This window comes from Herpailurus yagouaroundi, unplaced genomic scaffold (assembly GCF_014898765.1).
Source record: "Herpailurus yagouaroundi ecotype Mexico unplaced genomic scaffold, PumYag 308, whole genome shotgun sequence".
Lineage (NCBI taxonomy): Eukaryota > Metazoa > Chordata > Mammalia > Carnivora > Felidae > Herpailurus > Herpailurus yagouaroundi.
In genome coordinates this window covers 1,202,283-1,223,966 of record NW_024412525.1, presented here as the reverse complement: position 1 = coordinate 1,223,966, position 21,684 = coordinate 1,202,283, and the positions used below count along the sequence as shown (strand labels likewise).

The window sequence follows — 21,684 nt, the reverse complement described above, 5'->3', positions numbered from 1 at the left end:
TGGTTCTATTACTTCAAACTATCCCTTTATTAGCAACAGTTGTGCAGTGCTGTCACGAAGAATTTTAAAATGAAAGTACCAAATTTGGAGAGTAGACACATCTGTTTTACTTTGCAGTTTGTTTTATTGTTTTATTTCTTCAGCTATGAATTCACAACTATCTTATAACTGAAGACTAAAGAAAAAACATATGTTGGTAAATCTGATTTCTGCAGTGTTTTCACTCGGGGGAAGTTGCCTCCCTCAGCTGTCTGCCAATAAGTAATAAATGGACTTGGCAAAAAGTTTATTTAAGTTGGCTTTATTAAGCCAACAAAATACAGAAATCTAGTATGGGACAGGCAGAAAAATCTGTTCCTTTGAAGTCAATAAAAATCCATCTCCTTAATCCTTTTTTTATTCCAAGCAGTGGTGATTTTTCTCAACTGACTCACTGAGAACCTTGATTTAGCCAATCTGTCTTGCTTAGTTATCTTTCTTCTCCAAAGCTTTCCTAAAGAAGCATCCTTTCCCCTTGACAACCATCATCTTTTATACTTGCATAGTGATATGTCTGGTTATAAACATTCTCTGGTTAATCCTGATAGAGATTTAAGAAACAGGCTTTTAATTACTATCCATCATTTACAGTAAAAACAGCAGTAGCTTGCAAGCTGCAACAAATGGCGCATAGAAATCATCAATAGCAGAAGGATGGCTCCAATTCGATACCATACGTCCTTCCTAAGCAATCTCCATTCAACCTTCTGACACAGTTTTATATAACTGCTGCTTACTCATTATGTCCATTATGAGAGAAAATTCAGGACTCCAGTCTAATAACTCCTTTCCCACCCCTAACCCACCTACTAACAAGCTATGAATCATGCAGAAGGATATACATAAAAATATATTCACGCTTGAAGATTTCGTGATTTGAAAAGAAGGGCATTACCTTGGTAGAACAAAAACATGCATTGACTTCAAGACACTCCGAGACTGGCATCATATAGTAACATTTGGCTGTATGTAGTATGAGAAAGGATTCCTTACCTAAACTAAAGAGCACCAAGAATTTCAGACACACAAACTCTCGTTGATCGAACTGTAGAGAGCGAAGCTTTGCCACTAACTCCTGTGCGTGACTCATGAGATTGTTGAGGGTGGCCCCGGCTTGTGATGCTATTATGGAATAGTCCACCTGCAACACAGAATGACAGTTTTAGTGACTACCAGAATCAGAAACATGTATTTTAATTGAAACTTTTAAGAATTGTGGGTAAAATCAGATTCCACTATAGATTTACAACAGAGAAGACATTACCTGTGAAAATAGTTGGACACATGCTATTATTTTGCAATGTATCATAATTACTCTGAAAAAAACCTGATCACTTTGATAAGTTTTGTAGGGAACAGATTTTTTGCCTACCTAAATTTTATAGGTATATACCTTCGTCTTTTTTCTATTGTGACACGACATTACCAGGCAGGCTAAAATTTTTAACTCTCACAAGTAAGTTTAAAGAAAAATGTACGATCCATACAAAGTGAATCCAGAATAGCATTCTGTGAGCACGTGATGATATTAACCAGTGCATGAGGACAGTGAAGGCAGAGATAGGTTTCTATTTTCATTTTATTAAGAGACTATATTTTAAAGTAGTCATTGTTCAAGAATGCATGCTTGTGGATGATGAAGGAATCACATTGAGATTATTCTTAAGCTTGTTGCTTCCTACAAAGCAACAACTCTTTTCATATGATTATTAATACATTCTTCTCTAAAAACGACAATGATCGTATTAAGAAAAATAACTGCTTGGGGTGCCTGGGTGGCTCAGTCGGTTGAGCATCTGACTCTTGCTCTTGGCTCAGGTCATGATCGCACGGGTTCTCGAGTTCAAGCCCCACATTGGGCTCTGCGCTGACAGAGCAGAGCTTGCTTGGGATTCTCTCTCTTCCTCTCTCTCTCAAAAATAATAAACATTTAAAAAGAAAAAAGAATTTCTTGATTTGGAAAACAAAACAAAAAAGGCTTTTTTTCTTCTTCATTAAAAAAAAAAGGTGCTGTAATGCACCAATCTTAGATTATTCATGGGGACGTGAAAAGTTCAGCTTAGAATAATAAGTTAAGATGTTGGGATGGCTGTCAATGATGGTACTGGCTTTACTGCTGCAATTATAGCATAATGGGAAAGCCCAGTTGGTACCTGATACTGCCATCCTTTTTGTACTAGAGAGCTCTCAGGCAACCAGATACTCTTTTAGGTGCATTTAATATTTGCAGCAGCAGCAAATTTGTCTGGGAGGCAAGTCCTCATCTGCCACTCACCCGGAGCAGACTGTATTAAATTTTTATATTTATTGACATTTCATTACCATAATTGACTGCACTTGCTTCTCCAGGAGAAGGCACAGGGCTGCCTCCTAAGCAGGAGAACGAGTCCCTAGAGTAGAATTTGCAATTAAAAACAAGGCAGAATGGATTTTTTTTTTTATTGTGTAAATATGATGAGTTGAATTTTCAGCTTTAACTAGAGAATACTGGGTGTACAGAAACCTTTTTCAAGAGTGGGAAAAATTATGAGTCAGTGGAAAGATGACCCCCAAAGGTGTCAATCAGTTTATAAAGAGTCAACTATGCATGAAAAAGCCACAGTTAGTGTGTGTTCTAGGTATGCTCTCGTATCAGGCACAGCACTGTCCTACCAGCTTTGTCCATGTGCTGGCACCTGTCTGCTACATTTAAACATCAAGTGTTCTAAGAACTCTTTGGTTTCTGAGAATGTGTGAAGGCAAAGGCCAGTACAGAGGCAACCTGAACCGTGAGCTGGAAGCAGAGAGGACAAGCAGAAGAACACGGTGGAGCATTCTGTGCGGATCTGTGTAGCACCTGAAGGCATGTCTCAACTATCATTTTGCCAGTTCTCTTACAAGGGAACTTTCTACTCCAGAGAAGTCTTAAAAGTGGTGCCTGAGCCTTAAATTCTTCAAAACTTATACACATCGTCTAACTACCCCAGATAATAATAATATAAATCCTACAGAGACATATGGGACAAGTGAGGGAATAACAGCAGGAAGGTCCTGTAGGGTCGCGAAGGCCAAAGAAAACTGGGACAAGATAGGCAGAGATCTGGGCCGACATGGCCACGTACAAACAAAGCATCTTAGGGAAGTCTTTTTTTTTTTTTTTTAATTTTTTTTTTCAACATTTATTCATTTTTGGGGCAGAGAGAGACAGAGCATGAACGGGGGAGGGGCAGAGAGAGAGGGAAACACAGAATCGGAAACAGGCTCCAGGCTCTGAGCCATCAGCCCAGAGCCCGACGCGGGGCTCGAACTCACGGACCGCGAGATCGTGACGTGGCTGAAGTCGGACGCTCAACCGACTGTGCCACCCAGGCGCCCCTTAGGGAGGTCTTATGAGAACTCCATCCCTTAGGGCCCTGAACGTTAAATAATACAGTGAAGGTAGATGATAATAAGGTGCCTCCCACTTCTAGGATCATCAGGAAATGAGAGTACCTGGGGTAATACTACCAATTCAAGCTCGGCATCAATTGTTGAATGCGCCGCAGCTGAGTAGCATACTATGTACAGAGCACATTTTAATCAAAATCACCAGTTAAGCCTTAAGCGAGGAAGGTGCACTAAAATAAACCACAAATCTGTCACTATGAATTAACTTTTCCCATTATTAGGATAAAGTTAACTGAGTGTCCATATGTATATAGTTCCAACAAGTATGCAATAGGTTCAAATAGGAGAACCTCCTACTTGAAAATGTAGTACATTGTAACAAGAACCTAAAATCATTTTTTTAAAAGACAGGTTAATTAAAAGTTGATATATGTACAGTTCTTTTTTTTTTTTTTTAGTTTTTTTAATGTTTATTTGTTTGTTTTTGAGAAAGAAAGAGAGAGAGCAGGGGAGGGGCAGAGAGAGAGAGGGAGACAGAATCCCAAGCAGGCTTCAGGCTCTGAGCCGTCAGCACAGAGCCTGACATGGGGCTCGAACTCACGAACCGTGAGATCATGACCTGAGCCCAAACCAAGAGTCTGACGCTTAACCAACTGAGCCACCCAGGTGCCCTGATATATGTGCAGTTCTAACAGGGATGTGATAGTAAGTTCAACTCCTAGAACTTTACACTTCAAGACATAGTACACTAAACCGATAGAAACTGAAATTGTTCCACAAGATTCTATAGTTAGATGAACTTCAGGAAATCAATCGGCATACCAACAACTTTCCAGCTATACATTTATTTACATGCTAATTTGAAAGCTCAAACATGCTTATTAAATGGGAGCTCCAATAACATTTCCTTCAAGGATAATTTATCAAATTGCACGGCTCTGAAGGAGGATAGGTGATTTATTCCTGAAACAGCACACACATCTGCAACTTCCTTACATTTTATTACGCACATAATTATGTTTTCATTGTTGAGGGCAGAGTTTGTGCCCATTTCAGGAGCAGCTGGCCTTGTCTTTTATGTACTTAGTAAAATTAATTTATTGCTCTCTTACATGTAATCTTCGTGCCATTAAATTCAAGGCAGATATTGAAGAAATACTATAAGCTGATGTCCCCTATGGATAAATTTCAATCATCATGAAGGTAGAAACAGTTTTAGCTAAATTGCTTTTAGTTTTTTAGTTCTAACAGCCGAAATTTTTGATGACTTATATACACTGTAAGATGCCTGTCATTTTAATATGACACAATAATAGAAGATAATGAAGAAGTTGCCAGTGGACCTTTCCCTTGGGATGATATTACAGTGGCTGTTAATTAGTTACAATATGCAAATACGAAAAGCGATCCCACCTTAAACTACTCTATTGTTAATACACACACACACACACACACACACACACACACAAGTATTATGTACACACAGATATGTCTTATGTGCATGTATTTCTTTTATTTTAAAAAAAGAGAATGCGGGGCGCCTGGGTGGCGCAGTCGGTTAAGCGTCCGACTTCAGCCAGGTCACGATCTCGCGGTCCGTGAGTTCGAGCCCCGCGTCAGGCTCTGGGCTGATGGCTCAGAGCCTGGAGCCTGCTTCTGATTCTGTGTCTCCTTCTCTCTCTGCCCCTCCCCCCTTCATGCTCTGTCTCTCTCTGTCTCAAAAATAAATAAAGTTAAAAAAAAATTAAAAAAAAAAAAGAGAATGCAAGCAGGAAGAGGGGTAGAGGGGGACGGAACAGAAGAGAGGGAGAGAAAGAGAGACAGAGAGACAGAGAGAACCTTGGGCTCCAGGCTCAGCGCACAGCCCGACGCAGGGCTCTATCCCCTCGACCTGAACCAAAATCAGGAGTCGGTCACTCAAACAACTGAGGCGCCCAGGCGCCCTATGTGCATGTACTTTTAAAACACTGAATAGAAATGAATTTTTGTCATAGTTTTAAAAGGATAAAAGTATAGAATCGATCTGATAATACTAATAATATTAATTATTAGTAATACTACTGATCATTGTTATTTCCTTTTTGCTTAACAAGATTTTTAATATATGCTTACATAGATGGCTGATTAAGAGATATAATGAAAGCTTAACAGCTGACCTTAGGTTTAAGCAAGAAATTTGGTGTGAATCACCAAATCCTCATTTTAATACTAGGTAGTGGAGCCCGGGCCTGCTGTCTGCAGTGGGATTATTTCAGTTCCTCTAGTTCTCAATGAACCATGAAGGGACTCAATTGTCCAGACATTTATGTAGCAAACATAATGTGCTAGCCACGGGACTTAGGAGAAAAGTGGCGCTGTTTTATCTAACTTTTCTTCTCTCTCTTCAAGCTCCAAGAAGCAGTTCCCTGGAACTGTTTCTTAAAACTAAGTCTAATCATGGGGCGCCTGGGTGGCTCAGTCAGTTAAGTGGCCAACTTCAGCTCAGGTCATGATCTCGTGGTTCATGGGTTTGAGCCCCGCATCGTGCTGGAGCCTGCTTCAGATTCTGTGTCTCCTTCTCTCTCTGCCCTTCCACTGCTTGTGCTCTCTCTCTCTCAAAAAGTAAACAAACATTAAAAAAAAAAAAAAAAGCTAACTAAGTCTAGTCTTTTTCTTCCTCCTCTGTTGCAATAAATGCACCTTATTTACCATGAGCTGAGTTCAGTAGGAAAATGCCAGAACACGGGATCAAGGAGCACCTGGGGCCTCACATTCCTCAGCTTGTCTAGCAGAGCTGCTATCAAGCATTGCATGGACCCGACATGCAGTCTCAAGGTGACAAAAAATTTCTTCCTGGGTTTCCTTTGTGTCAGGACGATAGCCCTGATATTATGGACTGAGGCATATTTAATATGACTGTTCATCTTAAAATACTCAGCATAAACATTTTCATTTGTTCCAGAAGAAATCATCACAGGGAAGTTGAGAAAATTCTGTAAGTAAACCTCAAAATTTCTTTTTGTTGTTGTTATACATAAATGCTAATTTATTTATTTTTGAGAGAGAGGGCAGGAGAGGGGAAGAGAGAGGGAGAGAGAGAATCCCAAGCGGGCTCTGTGCTGCCAGCACAGAACCCGACACAAGCTCATGGCCTCACACACCATGAGCCAAAACCAAGAGTCAGACGCTCAACTGACTGAGCCACCCAGGCACCGCAAACCTGGAAATTTCTAATGAGTGATTTGGGAGTCCCGTTATTTCTTCCGGTTGAAGCTGTAAAAGGTGGTGGAGTTTAGGTAAAGTTCTATCCAGAAATTCTTTGTCACTGCTCCTCTAACCCCGGCAGGATTTAAGCAGTAGTGTCTGCCTCAACCTGCAAAGGAGTTTGGTCAAACACCTTCACTTTGGAAAGAAGGCACTTCCTTCTAGAAGTGGAATCTGGACAGCTTCAAATGCCCATGTGATTCCCTTTGCACTTCTTCCACTGAACCTTCCTCCCATCTTATCTGAACCTGTGTCACGCGGCTTTCCTGTGAAAGTGCACAGTACAAAGCACTCTGCAAGGGTCAGTCATCACAATCGTTAGATGATAAATTACACCTCTTATCACCACTGAGTGCAGGACTGTGTCTAATTTTCCCCCTCACATCTTTGATAGGCCCTCAGGAATATTTTTAGCTAAATGAATAAAGCTGTTCCTCTCCCCTAGGTGAGTGTTAAGCTGCTCATACGGGTATTTTGCTTTATTGAAATAATTCTGTGGAATTTTTTCACCACGATATCAACATCATAACTCTATACGACGCATCGTGGAAACAGGCTTCTATCATTGTTTCAAAGTTCACATTCTGCACAAATCTGTGGTAGTAGGTCAATGTGTTTCAGTGGCAGATGAATTATTTGATTTAGGAAAGTAAGAAAAACCCACATTTAAAACACTTTTCTCCAAAGATTGGAAGAAAACTCAACAAAGACAGCTGATTCAGGGTGGTGGCATTAGGAATGACCCTTTTTCTTTTTTTCTAGCATTTTCTTCATGCTGAAGTAACTTCATAACAGTAAGTAATAAACAGGTGAAAATACTCCTGGGAAAATTTATATTTGTTTTTACAATGTGTTTACAAGGCCACACCAAAAAGTATATATACAACAAAAACATTTATTTATTCAGGCTCAATGAAAAAGAAATGAATGTTTTGCTTGGAAGTTCCATAGAAGGGGTCAGGCACTGACATGATAGATACACAAAGACCAAATTGAGCGCCTATGGTGAAGCAAGCTCTGTACATCTAAAACCATACAGAAAAGCAGTCTGGTATGTTGGTTAAGAACACAAAGTTTGGCACGAGGCTGCCTCAATCTGAATATCCTACCACTATTTATAGTTGTGTTTTGGCCTTGAATCAAATACGTCACCTCTTTTTGCCTCAGTTCCTCATCTGCAAAATGGGGATAATAATAATAATGATTATTATCATTATTATTATTATTATTATTATTATATATATAATATTATTATTTATTATTATATATATTATATATAATAATATATTATATATATATAATAGTACTTTCTTCATACGGTTGTTGACTTCATAACTGTCAGCTACATGTCAGCTTAGTTTTGATAGTTTCTAATTTTCACATCTGCACTTTACAGAACTATTTCTTGTAATTCCTACTATAGTCCTGTGAGGTGGTTTCCACTACAGTCCCCACTGGATAGGCAAGGACACTCAACTTTGGAGAGAAAGGGGAGCTGCTCAAGATGACACAGCTAGTAAGTTTTGGAATGGGGACTTGAACACAGGTCAGTTCACCTCTGAACTAGACCACATGTGTACAACACACACACAGACACACACACACACACACACATTTTCATACTAGAGAAAAAGGAGTCTGCACTGGTAATGAAGATATACTCTACCCATAGTTCAATTGTTGTTAGTCTATAAACGAAGGAAATTCTCTCTTTTTTTTTTTTTTGCTTTCTTCAGCCATCTCCATGCCTTTTCCTTTTAAAAATCATTCCCCCCCACCCTACATATAGCTCTACTCTTGCACTTCCTTTCATCCTTTCATCACTGCTTTCCTGATCTTCCTAAAATTAGCATACTCCAAATCCTGTATTATTGTCATTGTTGCTTTAACAACAACAACAACAACAACAACAAATCTAGGTTTCCCCACTGTAATCAGGGAAGTGTTTTATCATTCTAAGAAAATTATACTTAACATTCTCAGTATCTCCCTGCATCTCGGGGTGGGAAGCAGTGCATGTCTCCTACAGTAAAAAAGTGACTTAGTAATGTAGGACCCGTGCTGGTGTCTCAGCCCCACGACAGAAAATGGGAAGTTGTAAGACAGTGTAGATGAGATGTGGGAACATGGAGGGGATTAATACTCTGGGTGTTGAGTGCAAGATAACTTGTTTTAATTAAGCACTTAGGTGACAGATAGAATGGTTCTAATTTAGTACCATCAGCTAATATTTATCACGCACCTCACATATTCAGCACTAAATAGGTACTGTGGAGATGTAAAAATAAGTCTATGACCCCACATTAAAATATCTTTCTCATTCTGTTGGAACGGTCACATGCTTTGGAAAAGTCTTCCTTTGTAGCACTTCTTTTGCTTTTACTTAAGAAATTCTAGGAGATGAAATATTGCTGGATTCATGAATCGCTTAATAAAGCCAATTAGATCTTTAAAAAAAAAAAAAAGTTGTAAATTCCAAGAAGGCCGGAGATACTTTCAAAATGTTTTGTCTACTCTGTTCCACACCAGAATAGAAGATTTGTTTCAAAATTTTCGTAAGTAAGAATGTCTGATTATAATGAATCATTACTATACTATACTATACTATACTATACTATACTATACTATACTATATCATTACAATTCATTGGATTGGATGGAAAGGGGAAGGGGAGGGGTTTGATGCAAATGTTACTCACTTTAGAAGGGCGGAGGAGAGAGCTAGAAGAATTTGGGTGGCAGGAAAGGTGTGAGGTAAGAACTAGTTCTCCACCAGGGAGTTCTCTATTCTGTTGTGATGGCAAAACATGAAGTAGCAATAATTGATACTAAAGACTATAAATACCATCTATTCCTGAGTGTTCTTGGTTTTGAAAATCAGAGAGAAGAAATGCACTTTCTCTACTTTTTAAATGGTAATTACTTTTACCCAGGGACAGCACTTAAGGCAAAATGAAATGTGAAATAAGGAGTATTTCTAAAGAGCAAGAATGGAAGTGCTTTGAGAAAGAACCACACAAACCCATTTGATTTCTGAAACTCGGAAGGAAATGAAATCAAATTAATCTGTGGGCTGAGTCTTCTTCTAATGCAGTTTCTACTTGGGCAGGGATGGGGGAATATAAGAGGGAGAGGGGGCTAGGAGTCATACCCAGTGATTAAACTCTAAAAATGGGTACGTTTTCTCCAAAGACTTGGGTCACTGGACAAAAATGTTAAACAGAAATTTCAAAGTGCAAGACGTCAAGCCCATGAGACTTTATTTTCTCGTCTAGAAGGCTTTTCTTAAGAGATGTACAGAAAGCAGGGACCAGACAGTGATGGAGATGGTTGAATTGATCCAATTTGCAAAAACTCTGAAATAGTGCTTGCCTTTAATTTGATTGGGAAAATGTGATTTATTAATAATACAGCAAATGGTGTGGAGACAGCCTCTCATTTTCAAATATGCACTACTGTGGTTTCACAGCACATAAACATTTATGGCTGGATGTAAAAGATCACGGTGCCTGAGTCCTGAAGTACTGAGGCATTGCTGAACACGGCAGTGATGCTTGAATAGGAATGACCCAATGGATTTAGGGAAGCCCTATGCTCCATGCATTTATTTTAATAACACATCGGTTATTGAATGAAGGCTATGAAATGGGAGGGACATGCCAAAATCCTGTAAAGTTGGACTTAGGTCCATGAAGCCAATAACTATCTCTCCTCCTCCAAGAAACTTCCTGTTTCTTTTTTCCATTTCTTCCTTTATTCAACAGCACTTGGACCTCTAATACAGTATATGTTCCTTATATATAGGTTTCTTATAGGATTATTCTTTATTGTCAGCTTCTCCCTACTATAATGTTAAGTTTCACGAGGGTAGCAGCCTTTTTCTGTGTTGTTCACTAGTATCTGCCAAAACCTTAGAATAGTGACTAGCACACCGTCAGACGTTCAGTAAATATTTGTTGACTGACAAACATCAATTCAGAAAGGTGTAGGACCTAACAGTAATTTTTTCTGCCTTTGTTTTGAATGATGGCTGGCTCTTGAAAACTCGAACCCCTGTCCCCTTTCACGTGCTTGCCTTTATGCCAAACATTTAGTTTATATACGATATTTGAATCAGTCTTTTCCACCACTATGACTTCAAGACAGGAAAGATTCCACAACGTATAAGCTTTTTTAATAGCTGATAAACAAGTGTGATAGATTGATGCAGAAGCTCGTGGAAAAAATGCTGGGTACTAATCGTGAATTTTAGCAATTGTTTGGACCCTTCAAAGCACAACTTTCAATCCCAGCAGACTGAAAGCAGCAGAATGTTTGTGATTATGTTTGCTTTTACAAGTTTAACTGTAATCATCGGTGTAGGAACAGAGTGCACCAGGCCAGCTTTTCTAAATTATGTACAGCCAATCTCTCCCTTTCAAAGCATCAGAGTGCTTCTGACCTAGTTAAATTCCTGCCATTCTGAACATGCTTAATAAAAAGACTTTTTTTCTTTTTTTCTTTTTTTGATTCTCTATACTCACTTGTTGCCCAGTAACCAGGAAGATTGATCCTTCCTTTCCATGTACCACTTGTCGGTAAATGTGGTCGAGAATTAAGAGCTCACTCCAGCAATTCTGAAGCAGTTTCATTTGGTCATCAACCTATAAAAGAAATAGAAAAAAAAAAAATGGCACTGTTATTCACCACATTTTTTGTCTTTGCATAATTTTCTGCATAAGAGAACTCGCTATAAGCCAAGAACTCTCTGCCGACGGTTGCCACAGCATAGATGCTTGGGGTTTACATCGCTACTCCTGAAAATCATTATTTTCATTTGGACAAATACGTTTTAAGCCACGTATGAATACTTAAGAGTAGTATTTATAATCAATGAGCTGCTAGGAAAAGGTCCTCCATTAGAACGGTCTGTCCAACGTTAACAGAGCTATTAGAGTTTGCTTATGGGAGGTACAGGCGCCTCACTCTGTCCTCAGTAGACCCCACTGGAATGACCCCAAATAGCCTGTGCTTATGTATCTAGAGTTTAATACATTGACCCAAAGCTGAAATAGTATATAGATATTTGCAAGCTGACAAACTGAGAAGATTTATATAAGAGACAACTAGCATGCCAGCACAAATGACTTTTGGAACACTGCCATACTTTGTCATCAGTGTTGATGGGAAGTCCAAACCTTGCTAGACTTTGAACCAAACAATCACCAGCCATAGTCTTGATGCTACCCTGCATTTGCTTTACGATTTGGACAATTTTCCCACAAACTCTCTAAACTTCAGTTTCCAGAACTGAAAAATGAACCAAGAACATTACCTCCCTCAGAGGACTCCATGAAGAAAATGAAATGTGCTGTGTCCCAGTGGGCATTTTATTCTTATTTCATCTTGTCCTCCAGGAAACTGGATTCTTCAATGACAAACCCATACCTATTTCATGTACAGCTCACATATCCACAGTCTAAATGTGACGAGCATATTCACCCAGTCATATGGCTACTTGTAATAGTTTGTTCTTCATTTCGTAACATATACCAGCCAAAGACCCTGGTTTTTCCAAATGTGGTGGCCACATCTAGACATACACTGTGTATTTATAAAAATAACATCTGACATTGAGGTGTTGTTTCATAGTTTTTAGCGTTTTTTGTGCATTGGTTTAGACTTGACTGACAGAACATGCCTTTGAAGTTAGCCAAGCTGATATCATTCTATTCAATTTATTCTATTCAATTTAAAAATAGGGTCTCAGAGAGGTTAAGTGGTATGCCTAAAAAATTTTCTCTCTCTCTCAAGTTCTAGGTTGTCTCCAAATTACATCAGGAGGTGCTAAAAATTTTTTTTTAATTTTTTAAAAAATTTTTATTTTATTTTAGAGAGAGAGTGTGTGAGCAGGGGAGAGAGAGAAAAAGAAAGAGAGAGAGAGAGAGAGAGAGAGAGAGAGAATCCCAGGCAGGATCCATGCTCAGTACAGAGCCTGACTCAGGGCTTGATCCCACAATCCTGGGATTGTGATCTGAGCTGAAATCAAAAGTCAGACTGAACTTCCTAGGTGCCCCAGTGCTAACATTTTCTAAGTGAAATTAATTTGACTTATTTTTTTTTTTTTTTCAACGTTTATTTATTTTTGGGACAGAGAGAGACAGAGCATGAACGGGGGAGGGGCAGAGAGAGAGGGAGACACAGAATCGGAAACAGGCTCCAGGCTCTGAGCCATCAGCCCAGAGCCTGACGCGGGGCTCGAACTCACGGACCGCGAGATCGTGACCTGGCTGAAGTCGGACGCTTAACCGACTGCGCCACCCAGGCGCCCCAATTTGACTTACTTTTAACAAATTCATTTAAAAATTTTTTATTTTAGCATTTATTTTTTGAGAGACAGAGTGTGAGTGGGGGAGTGTCAGAGAGAAAGGGAGTCACAGATTCTGAAACAGGTTCCAGGCTCTGAGCTGTCAGCAGAGACCCCAAGCAGAGCTCGAACTCATGAACTGTGAGATCATGACCTAAGCCAAAGTCAGATGCTTAACCAACTAAGCCACCCAGGCACCCCATTAACAAACTCATTTTCGAGTGGCCATTCAATGGAACTCTGGATAGCTTGTTGATTCTTGGGAAATTTCCACTCATACATTCATTAGTAGTGAGTTTGTGACTAACTTTATTTCCATGAGTCTAGGACATTGTGAATATGTTCAAGAGAGCACTGAACTCATAGTACAAAGAAGGATTCAAGGCATAGTTCTATACTTCCCAGCTATAAGAACTTGGTCAAGTCACTTAATTCTTTTGGACTTACTTCCTCACTTAAAAATATGAGATAGGGGGCGCCTGGGTGGCTCAGTCAGTTGAGCGGCCGACTTCGGCTCAGGTCATGATCTCGAGGTCCGTGAGTTCGAGCCCCGCGTCGGGCTCTGGGCTGACAGCTCAGAGCCTGGAGCCTGCTTCAGATTCTATGTCTCCCTCTCTCTCTGACCTTCCCCCGTTCATGCTCTGTCTCTCTCTGTCTCAAAAATAAAATAAACGTTAAAAAAAAATTTTTTTTTTTAAATATGAGATAGTTTTTGTGAGGATGAATTAAGACTGTGGGTGGGAAATTCCCTTCATAAAACGTAAAATAATACACAAATGAAGAAATAACAGAGGGCTCCTGCTTGGTAGACCACATTGATTCTGTGGAGGAGAAAAGTGGTAGTAGAAATTGAAACTACACAAAACTACAATCAGGCTCTGTGATCAGGAAAATGCTCCCAAAACACCTCCATCAGAAATACTTTGAACCAGGGACTGCTAGGTGGCTCAGTCGGTTAAGCGTCCAATGCTTGATTTTGGCTCAGGTCATGACCCCAAGGTTCATGAGTTTGAGCCCAGCATTCAGCTCTGCGTTGACAGTAAGGAGCCTGCCTGGCATTCTCTCTCTCTCCCTTTCCTTCTGCCCCTCCCCTGCTCACTCTCTCTCAAAATAAACTTAAAAAAAAAAAAATACTTTGAACCAGTTAGTCTGTTCTGACAAGAAGAATTTCATTCAATTAGCAAATAAGATGTTTTTAAGGGATGATTATGTGGTGGGTATGAGTGCCAGACCGGGGATAGAATGGTGAACTAATGTGGTCTCTACCTTGTGAAAATGACTCTCGTGGGGGACGATGCTCACTCAACTACTACTTAGGGGTTTAGTGGCCATAGGAGGTCATGTTCTCTCCAGGAAAATCCCCAGAGTGACATGTGGTGTAACAGGTCAGGCTTTGGGCAGCAGTTAATTAGATCCACCTACATGTTCTCCACAAACTGTTGTCACAAGGAGCTGGGGCCAAATGTACCAGCAACATACATGTTGTAGCATCCAGGGCAGAGTCCCAGAATTCTCTCATATGCTTGGGGTGATTTCAAAACAAATCTTACTTTGCTCTACTGGGTCTTATTATAGTCTCATTCCAGCAAAAACAAGATCAGCATCTTATTTCGAATTTATCAGTCTGTGAGGGCAATTTGGCTCCCCTGTATGTTTCTTTGTTTTGTTGTGTGGGTGTCTGTGTGTGTCTGAAGCTTTAGTTATTTATTTAGCACTCTTTTCAGGGAAACCTAAAATACTCCACCCTGAGATTGTCTCCCCAGAAACAATTATTATACGTGTTCATGTTGCAGATAATTTCAGCATGGGTGGGGGAATACAGACACGTCAAAGTGTATTTGTTATTCCCATTTTAGAAAAATGAAAGAGCCAGGAGATTATCTGCGGGCCACACAGAAAAGGAGAAAAGGTGAGTGAAAATTAAAAGCAGCATAGTTTTGGAAGCCATCTCATTAAGGGGTTCTTCCTCTTCATTTGCATTTTATGGTCCCTTATTTTCATATAGAACATGACACAAATACTGCCGTAATAGTTTTCCAGCATCAAACCATGTTCCAGTTGTAAAACAGAATCAGACTTCTGGCCTTCTTTTCTTTGGGGATGTTGAAGATACACTTCCAAACAATGATATATTTTTGTCCCGTGTTCGGAAAAAGAATGGGGTGTAACATTTTCAGACTTTATGCCTGTGTGTGTGTGTGTGTGTGTGTGTGTGAGAGAGAGAGAGAGAGAGAGAGAGAGAGAGAGAGAGAGAAAGAAAAGGACAGAGAGAGGGAGAGAGAGAGAGAGAAGAGTGCCAGCCAATTGCCAAGGAAGATACCAAAGTTCTGCTTTCCTGTATCCTCTGTTAAGTTTTTTTTTAATGTTTATTTATTTTTTATTTATTTATTTTTTGTGACAGAGGACAAGCACATGGGGGAGGGGCAGAGGGACAGAGAGGGAGACACAGAACCCAAAGCAAGCTCCAGGCTCTGTGCTAACAGCATAGAGCCTGATGTGGGGTTCAGACTCACAAACGGTGAGATCATGACTGAAGCTGAAGTCGGTCGCTGAACCGGCTAAGTCACCCAGGTGCCCAATCCTCTGTAAGTTTCTTACTAAAGGGCTGGATATCTCTTCATCCCCATTTCTGCCCGAAGCTGCCTACGTCCAGAGGCAGTAAGAAAATAGGTAGGCTTTTTTTTTTTTTTTAATTTTTTTTTTCAACGTTTATTTATTTTGGGGACAGAGAGAGACAGAGCATGAACGGGGGAGGGGCAGAGAGAGAGGGAGACACAGAATCGGAAACAGGCTCCAGGCTCTGAGCCATCAGCCCAGAGCCCGACGCGGGGCTCAAACTCACGGACCACGAGATCGTGACCTGGCTGAAGTCGGACGCTTAACCGACTGCGCCACCCAGGCGCCCCTAGGTAGGCTTTTAAAATCTGCATATTTCCTGGTTCCTCAGCTTCTTCAGAAATTGCAAGAATAGGTGAACATGTCTGTTTCTCAACATGAGCACTTGATTTTTGGTTTTATATTTTGTACTACTCATGTCATCATTTTTTCCTTCGTGTCTAAGATAGGATCTCTGTAGTAATGCCCCTGTTTTCACAAAGTACTGTAATTGCTTGTTCACGTGTGTGTGTCTGCCCTCCGTGAGGACGGGGCGGAAAGTCAGGCCACAGATCCTACAGTGCCTACCACAGCACCCGGCAAAAAAAAAATGTACTTCATAAATGGTTGTTAAGAGGGAAAACCTTCCCTTCTGCAAGTTTCTGCTATTCACCTGTGAATCTCTGGTACCTAGCCCACAAGATAAGCAAGCAACTCCTTCAGTGTTTGTGGAATAAATAATAGTCTTTCCCCAGCAATGAACACACGAGTAACTTATATCCGACCCTTCCCACATGGGCTGGCAGGTCTGGACCCTCGGCTGCCCCTTCATAAAGACTTCTTGACTGATTGTAATTTTAACACTCTTCCTGAGCAATTGATTCCTTGTTTTAACACTCTCTGAGGGGGTTTTCCATGCCAACATTCCATTTCATTATTTTCCATAATTGATTATGCAGTATTTCATGTTATCTTGAAATTGGTGAGTATGCAGCTTCACAGTGCTCTGGGTGGCACAGGTTTTATGTAGCTCTATGAATAAAAGGGCAGGGTAAATTTGATGACCCACTTGCTCTCTATCTCTAGATAAGAAAAGCTGGCAATTTTGAAGATATTTTTCCTTTAGAAAGCAGAGTTATAGTGACACGGGATGGGAGGGGGAAGAGGAGAAAAATAATCCACTACTTTGAGTAAATTCTCCACGTATCAATGCTGTCAATAAATATTTAGGGTGGCATCTGGGGAGCCTAGAAGGGGAACCAATGGAGTATAATTTCCATTATATATCAAAACCCCTCACTAGTTAGCCATACCAGCCTCATACAATGCTGTGTTATCAGCTGCAATAAAAGGAAACACTTCTCTCAGAAACCTAGTTACTCATCACAGAAACTATTTATATTGACATTACAGGTGAGTGTGTAAAAGAACACAATCCACATATTGTTAATGAAGCACACCTCCCACAACCCAGAATGTTAATCATTAGAAACTCCTGCTTTCTCATAAGAACAGTGAATCTGGGCAAACAATTAGAGAAAGAAAAATGTGTAGAACTTTCTCAAGCCCTCATTTAATTTATCAAAACCTTTCTGTTGCCCCCTCCCCTTTATCTTTTAACAGTCTGGCAACGAAACTGATTTCACTTTTCCCCTGGCAGGGGGATTTGGAAATTGACATCATGAATCACTGTGGTTAAATTTTAAGAAAGGATATTTTTAGGAGCACATTCTACTGACGTGGATTGGTAATTGAAAAGTGGCCATGGACCCGTCTATTTCTGATCATTAGGTCTGGTGTTCTGGGCCGCGGTTACAAACTTGGCCAAGGTGAATGCATCAGACACGATCCCTGCCTTCAAGACACTCACAGTCCAGGGAGAGGAGACAGAAGTGTAAATCTGCTATTCTAATCACACATGCAGAGGAAAGCTGAGGAAGTCTTTACCCTGCTTTGCATCCCAGGGGGTCAGGGAAGCTTCTGAAAAGAGGGCACTTAAATACAGGACTTAATGTTGTAGAATCACTTAATGAACTTTCTTTTTTTCTTTTTCTCTCAGTAACTCCTGTTAGAATAATTCTTAGAATAAAGTATTTAAAAACAATGTGAAGATTCTTCACAATCATGACAATTAAATCCAGCTATTATTTCATTTTTTTTTCTTCTTGGCAGAAAGGGAAAAAAAAAAAACCCTCAAAATGAACCTCCATTTTTTTATACTTCCTTTTGTGACAATAGTGACATTTATAAAGGCATATTCAAAAGCAAGGACAGAAAATTCAAAACAAATCAAAATCAACTTCACAAATCTTAACGGGAACGTGCTGTGGGCAAGGCAGGCACACAAGTTGCTTTAATCTTTTACTGTTTTTATAAAGAACACTGCTGATTATCTGCCTCTGTAATAAACTGCTACAAAGTCCAAGAAAAAAAATGATTTCACATTAACAATGATTAAACAAGCACTAAAAACAATACTGTACAAGAGAAATAACAGCCAGTAAAACTCCCCTGTCAATTGTTACAATGCCCCATAGATTTATGGCCAGAAGTTCTTCTCTGCCCTGAGATTACTGAAGTGGCTCCAGTATACTGTCTAACTGGATTTCTCCTGGTTCATAACACAAAGACAGACCTGTCAATGCTTGGCCAGCACACTGTACTACTCTGGCCCTATTCTATGTTTCTTGAGTGGAACAACAAAGGATTCCTCCCCCTCACCCCCCTTGATGTAACTTCTCAGGTCACGGAAGCAGGAGGTAGAGGGGTTTCACTATGATATCTGTCCTTTGTCTCCATTCCACCAACCCCTTCCAATCTACACTCATTTCACCTTCCATTGAGGCCCAACAGCCCACAGAATCCAGGATCTCTGTAAGTCTACCTGCTTCTCTTTTTGTTCTCATTCATCATATACAGAGTCACCAGCATTATTTCTCTCAAAAAGGGAGAAACTTATAAACACAAACTTCTGGACATGAACCTCTTCCAAATTCCCTAGATTTCCATTCTGAGATGTCTACCAAACCAGACTTCCCTGAGCAGTGTATGCTGGGAACAGTTACTGACCAGCATGCCTGCTGATCCTTCAGCCTAGGGGGGCCTCGAGTGGCCAGAAGCTAGGGGAGTAAAAAAGTAAGTGGCTTTCATGCAGCTGATAGCCTTAATCTCCAGAGAAGTGGGGCCACCTCAGTCCTGTCCCATCCTCCACATAATTGGGTGTCAAGTTAAAGAGTGGAGTGTGGTTGGGAAATGAATAAGATAGCTGTCAGCACAGAGAGAAGACAGGAAATAAAACAGACCAGCCTCTACTTCTATAACACTCAATCCAGAGTCACTCAGCAAAGGCAGTCAGAGGCCCCAGGCCAAGGAACCCCAAAGGGAACCACCCTGTCACCCAGGGTACAATAGCAAGGCGTGGTGTGATTTGTGGTAAAGGTCTTCCATCAAAAATTATTAAATTTCTATCAAAGTCTAATGCATCCAAGGGGAAGTTTCATTTATCCAGAACACTCATATGGCTGGTATACCTTATTTCCTAGGGATGTCACATGCAGGACTTTTTTTTTTTTAAGTTTATTTATTTATTGAGAGAGAGCACACATGTGAGATGAGCAGAGAGAGAGGGAAGAGAGGGACAGAATCCCAAGCAGGCTCCACACTGTCAGCATGGAGCCCCATCTGGGGCTCGAACTCACAAACTGTGAGATCATGACCTGAGCCAAAATCAAGAGTCAGATGCTTAATCAGCTGAGCCACCCAGGTGCCCCACATGCAGGCTTATTTTATTCAAAGATGTGCTAATGCCAGATAATCAATGTCAGGTTTTTGTTTTTTTTGTTTTCATTTAAATAAATGTGAGATAATTACATAAGTGGGAGACATCTTTGAGGTTTGGAGAGAATACTGCACAGTGTATGTACCTGTTAAATACCACTTGAATTGTGTATCATCAGAGACAGCATACCGGAATTCTGCCAATTTCTTTCACATAGCACAGTAGCTATGGTCTCAGATTTTGTCAAAGCAAAGGACAAATTTTTCCCAGCTTTTACCCCTCCTCTTATCCACATTTCAAAAAGCTTCTTGTTGAAAGATCAATTACTTATAAGCTAATAGTAAGCTCATCATTTTGGGGGGGGTAAAATAAAAATGTGCACGCAACGGTGCTGGTAGTCTTTCCTGTTTAAGTCTACATATACATCCACATATAATTTATGTGATCTGATTAAGGTGGACACAAAACACTAAAGAGACTATTCTTCCTTGTGGCTTATAAAATGCATTGCATTCCACTGCTTTGAAGCCAAAGCATGTACGTATGTAAAGAGATGGGGGTGGGGCGCCTGGGTGGCGCAGTCGGTTAAGCGTCTGACTTCAACCAGGTCACGATCTCATGGTCCGTGAGTTCGAGCCCCGCGTCGGGCTCTGGGCTGATGGCTCAGAGCCTGGAGCCTGTTTCCGATTCTGTGTCTCCCTCTCTCTCTGCCCCTCGCCCGTTCATGCTCTCTCTCTGTCCCAAAAATAAATAAACGTTGAAAAAAAAAAAAAAAGAGATGGGGGAAAGAGAGTTTCTGCCACTCGTAGAAAGTTAGCTATGTTGATACTTTCTCTGAGAGTTACTTTGACATGACAATTCAGTTAGCATGATGGGGTGATTCTTCCATGTGGTTGTGGACTTTTGCAAAGTAAAGAAGACAGGAATTAGAGTAGCAATGAACTTCACGGCCAGCCTAGCCCCAGATTTCTGCCACTGGTATTAAAAAGGCTGGTCTGTATGACAGCAAGGTTAATCTAGGAGTCACTTACCTTGTCAGATTATGAACATATCCCAATCAACAATAAATCAAACAAAATATAGCTGGGTTTTACTGAGACTTGAATGAATGTAAGACGTTATCCTCAAGGAACTTATAAATGAATTGAACAAATAAGACATATCTATGCCAAGTAATTAGTGTATAAGGCAGCATACACAGTGTTAAACTATGGAATCAATGACTTGAAAATGAATATATAATACTGTGTGTATGTCTGAGTTATGTGTATAACTGAGTTATATATGTAATAACTCAACTTACTATATTTATTTACTATAACTGAGTTATTATATGTATGTATCAAATGCCATATCCTTACAATATTTAAAGCAGTTTATATGTACATATAATAAAAGATGAATAATGGAATAAATGAGAAAGTGAAGATAAAAGGAAAATAAAGGTACAATGACAAGTGGAAGCCAAGGCTAGGATTAGTCCCTAAAATCAGTTTCATAAGGGTGGTTTCAGTTATTGGAAATGGGCCACAGTTTTGGTTCCTTATAGCCAGAGCACCATTTCTAACATGATTTGCAGTGTGCATGAGATAAAATCTGGTGACCTGCAAAACAGCCTATCTTAGTACTGGACACCTGTGAGAAATTTCTCTGTGAGTTTTCCGAGGAGGACTCTGGATAATGCAGTAAACTAAGCTCAAACAACATCCTTAAGTGCACACAATATTTAGCTTCACAGGGAGTGTTCCTTCTAAATTTTTTTTTTAATGTTTATTTATTTTTTAGAGAGAAAGACAGAGCGTGAACGGGTGAGGAGCAGAGAGAGAGGGAGACACAAAATCTGAAGCAGGCTCCAGGCTCTGAGCTGTCAGCACGGAGTCCGATTCGGGGCTCGAACTCACAAACTGTGAGATCATGACCTGAGTGAAGTCGGGCGCTTAACCATCTGAGCCACCCAGGTGCCCTGGGAGTGTTCCTTTTAAAGCCAATGACAATGTTAAGAGGGCACAAGATAATTTGGTCCTGCAGCACAAATTTCTGATGGTCTGTTTTCCAAAGATAAACTGGGACAATCCAGAAATGGAGAGAATGCATGTATTTCAGGCCCCTTCATTAATAGCATAGTTCAGGACCATTAAACACTGTAAAGGAAATATATGAGCTTTGCAGCTCGGAAACATGGATTCCTATCTCGGCACTCCTGACATGTAACTTTGGGCAAAGAATTCAAACTCTTCAAACCTCAGCTGCTCTCACAGCTTATAGTTAAATGACATAAATGTAAATGTGCCTAGCTCAGTAACAGGCACATACAGGC

The 21,684-nt window shown here is 40.2% G+C and overlaps 1 protein-coding gene across 3 annotated transcripts in view; it reads right to left on the bottom strand.

Annotated features, from left to right (window-relative positions):
* The window catches only part of NR5A2 (nuclear receptor subfamily 5 group A member 2), a 139,068-nt gene that overhangs the window by 53,903 nt on the left and 63,481 nt on the right, over positions 1-21,684 (bottom strand). For all 3 annotated transcript variants that reach the window (XM_040462032.1, XM_040462031.1, XM_040462033.1), the window contains exons 5-6: positions 11,172-11,291; positions 1,033-1,180 (exon numbers count right to left, since the gene is read on the bottom strand). In XM_040462032.1, the coding sequence (XP_040317966.1) occupies positions 1,033-1,180; positions 11,172-11,291 (268 nt within the window). The remainder of the gene's footprint in view (positions 1-1,032; positions 1,181-11,171; positions 11,292-21,684) is intronic.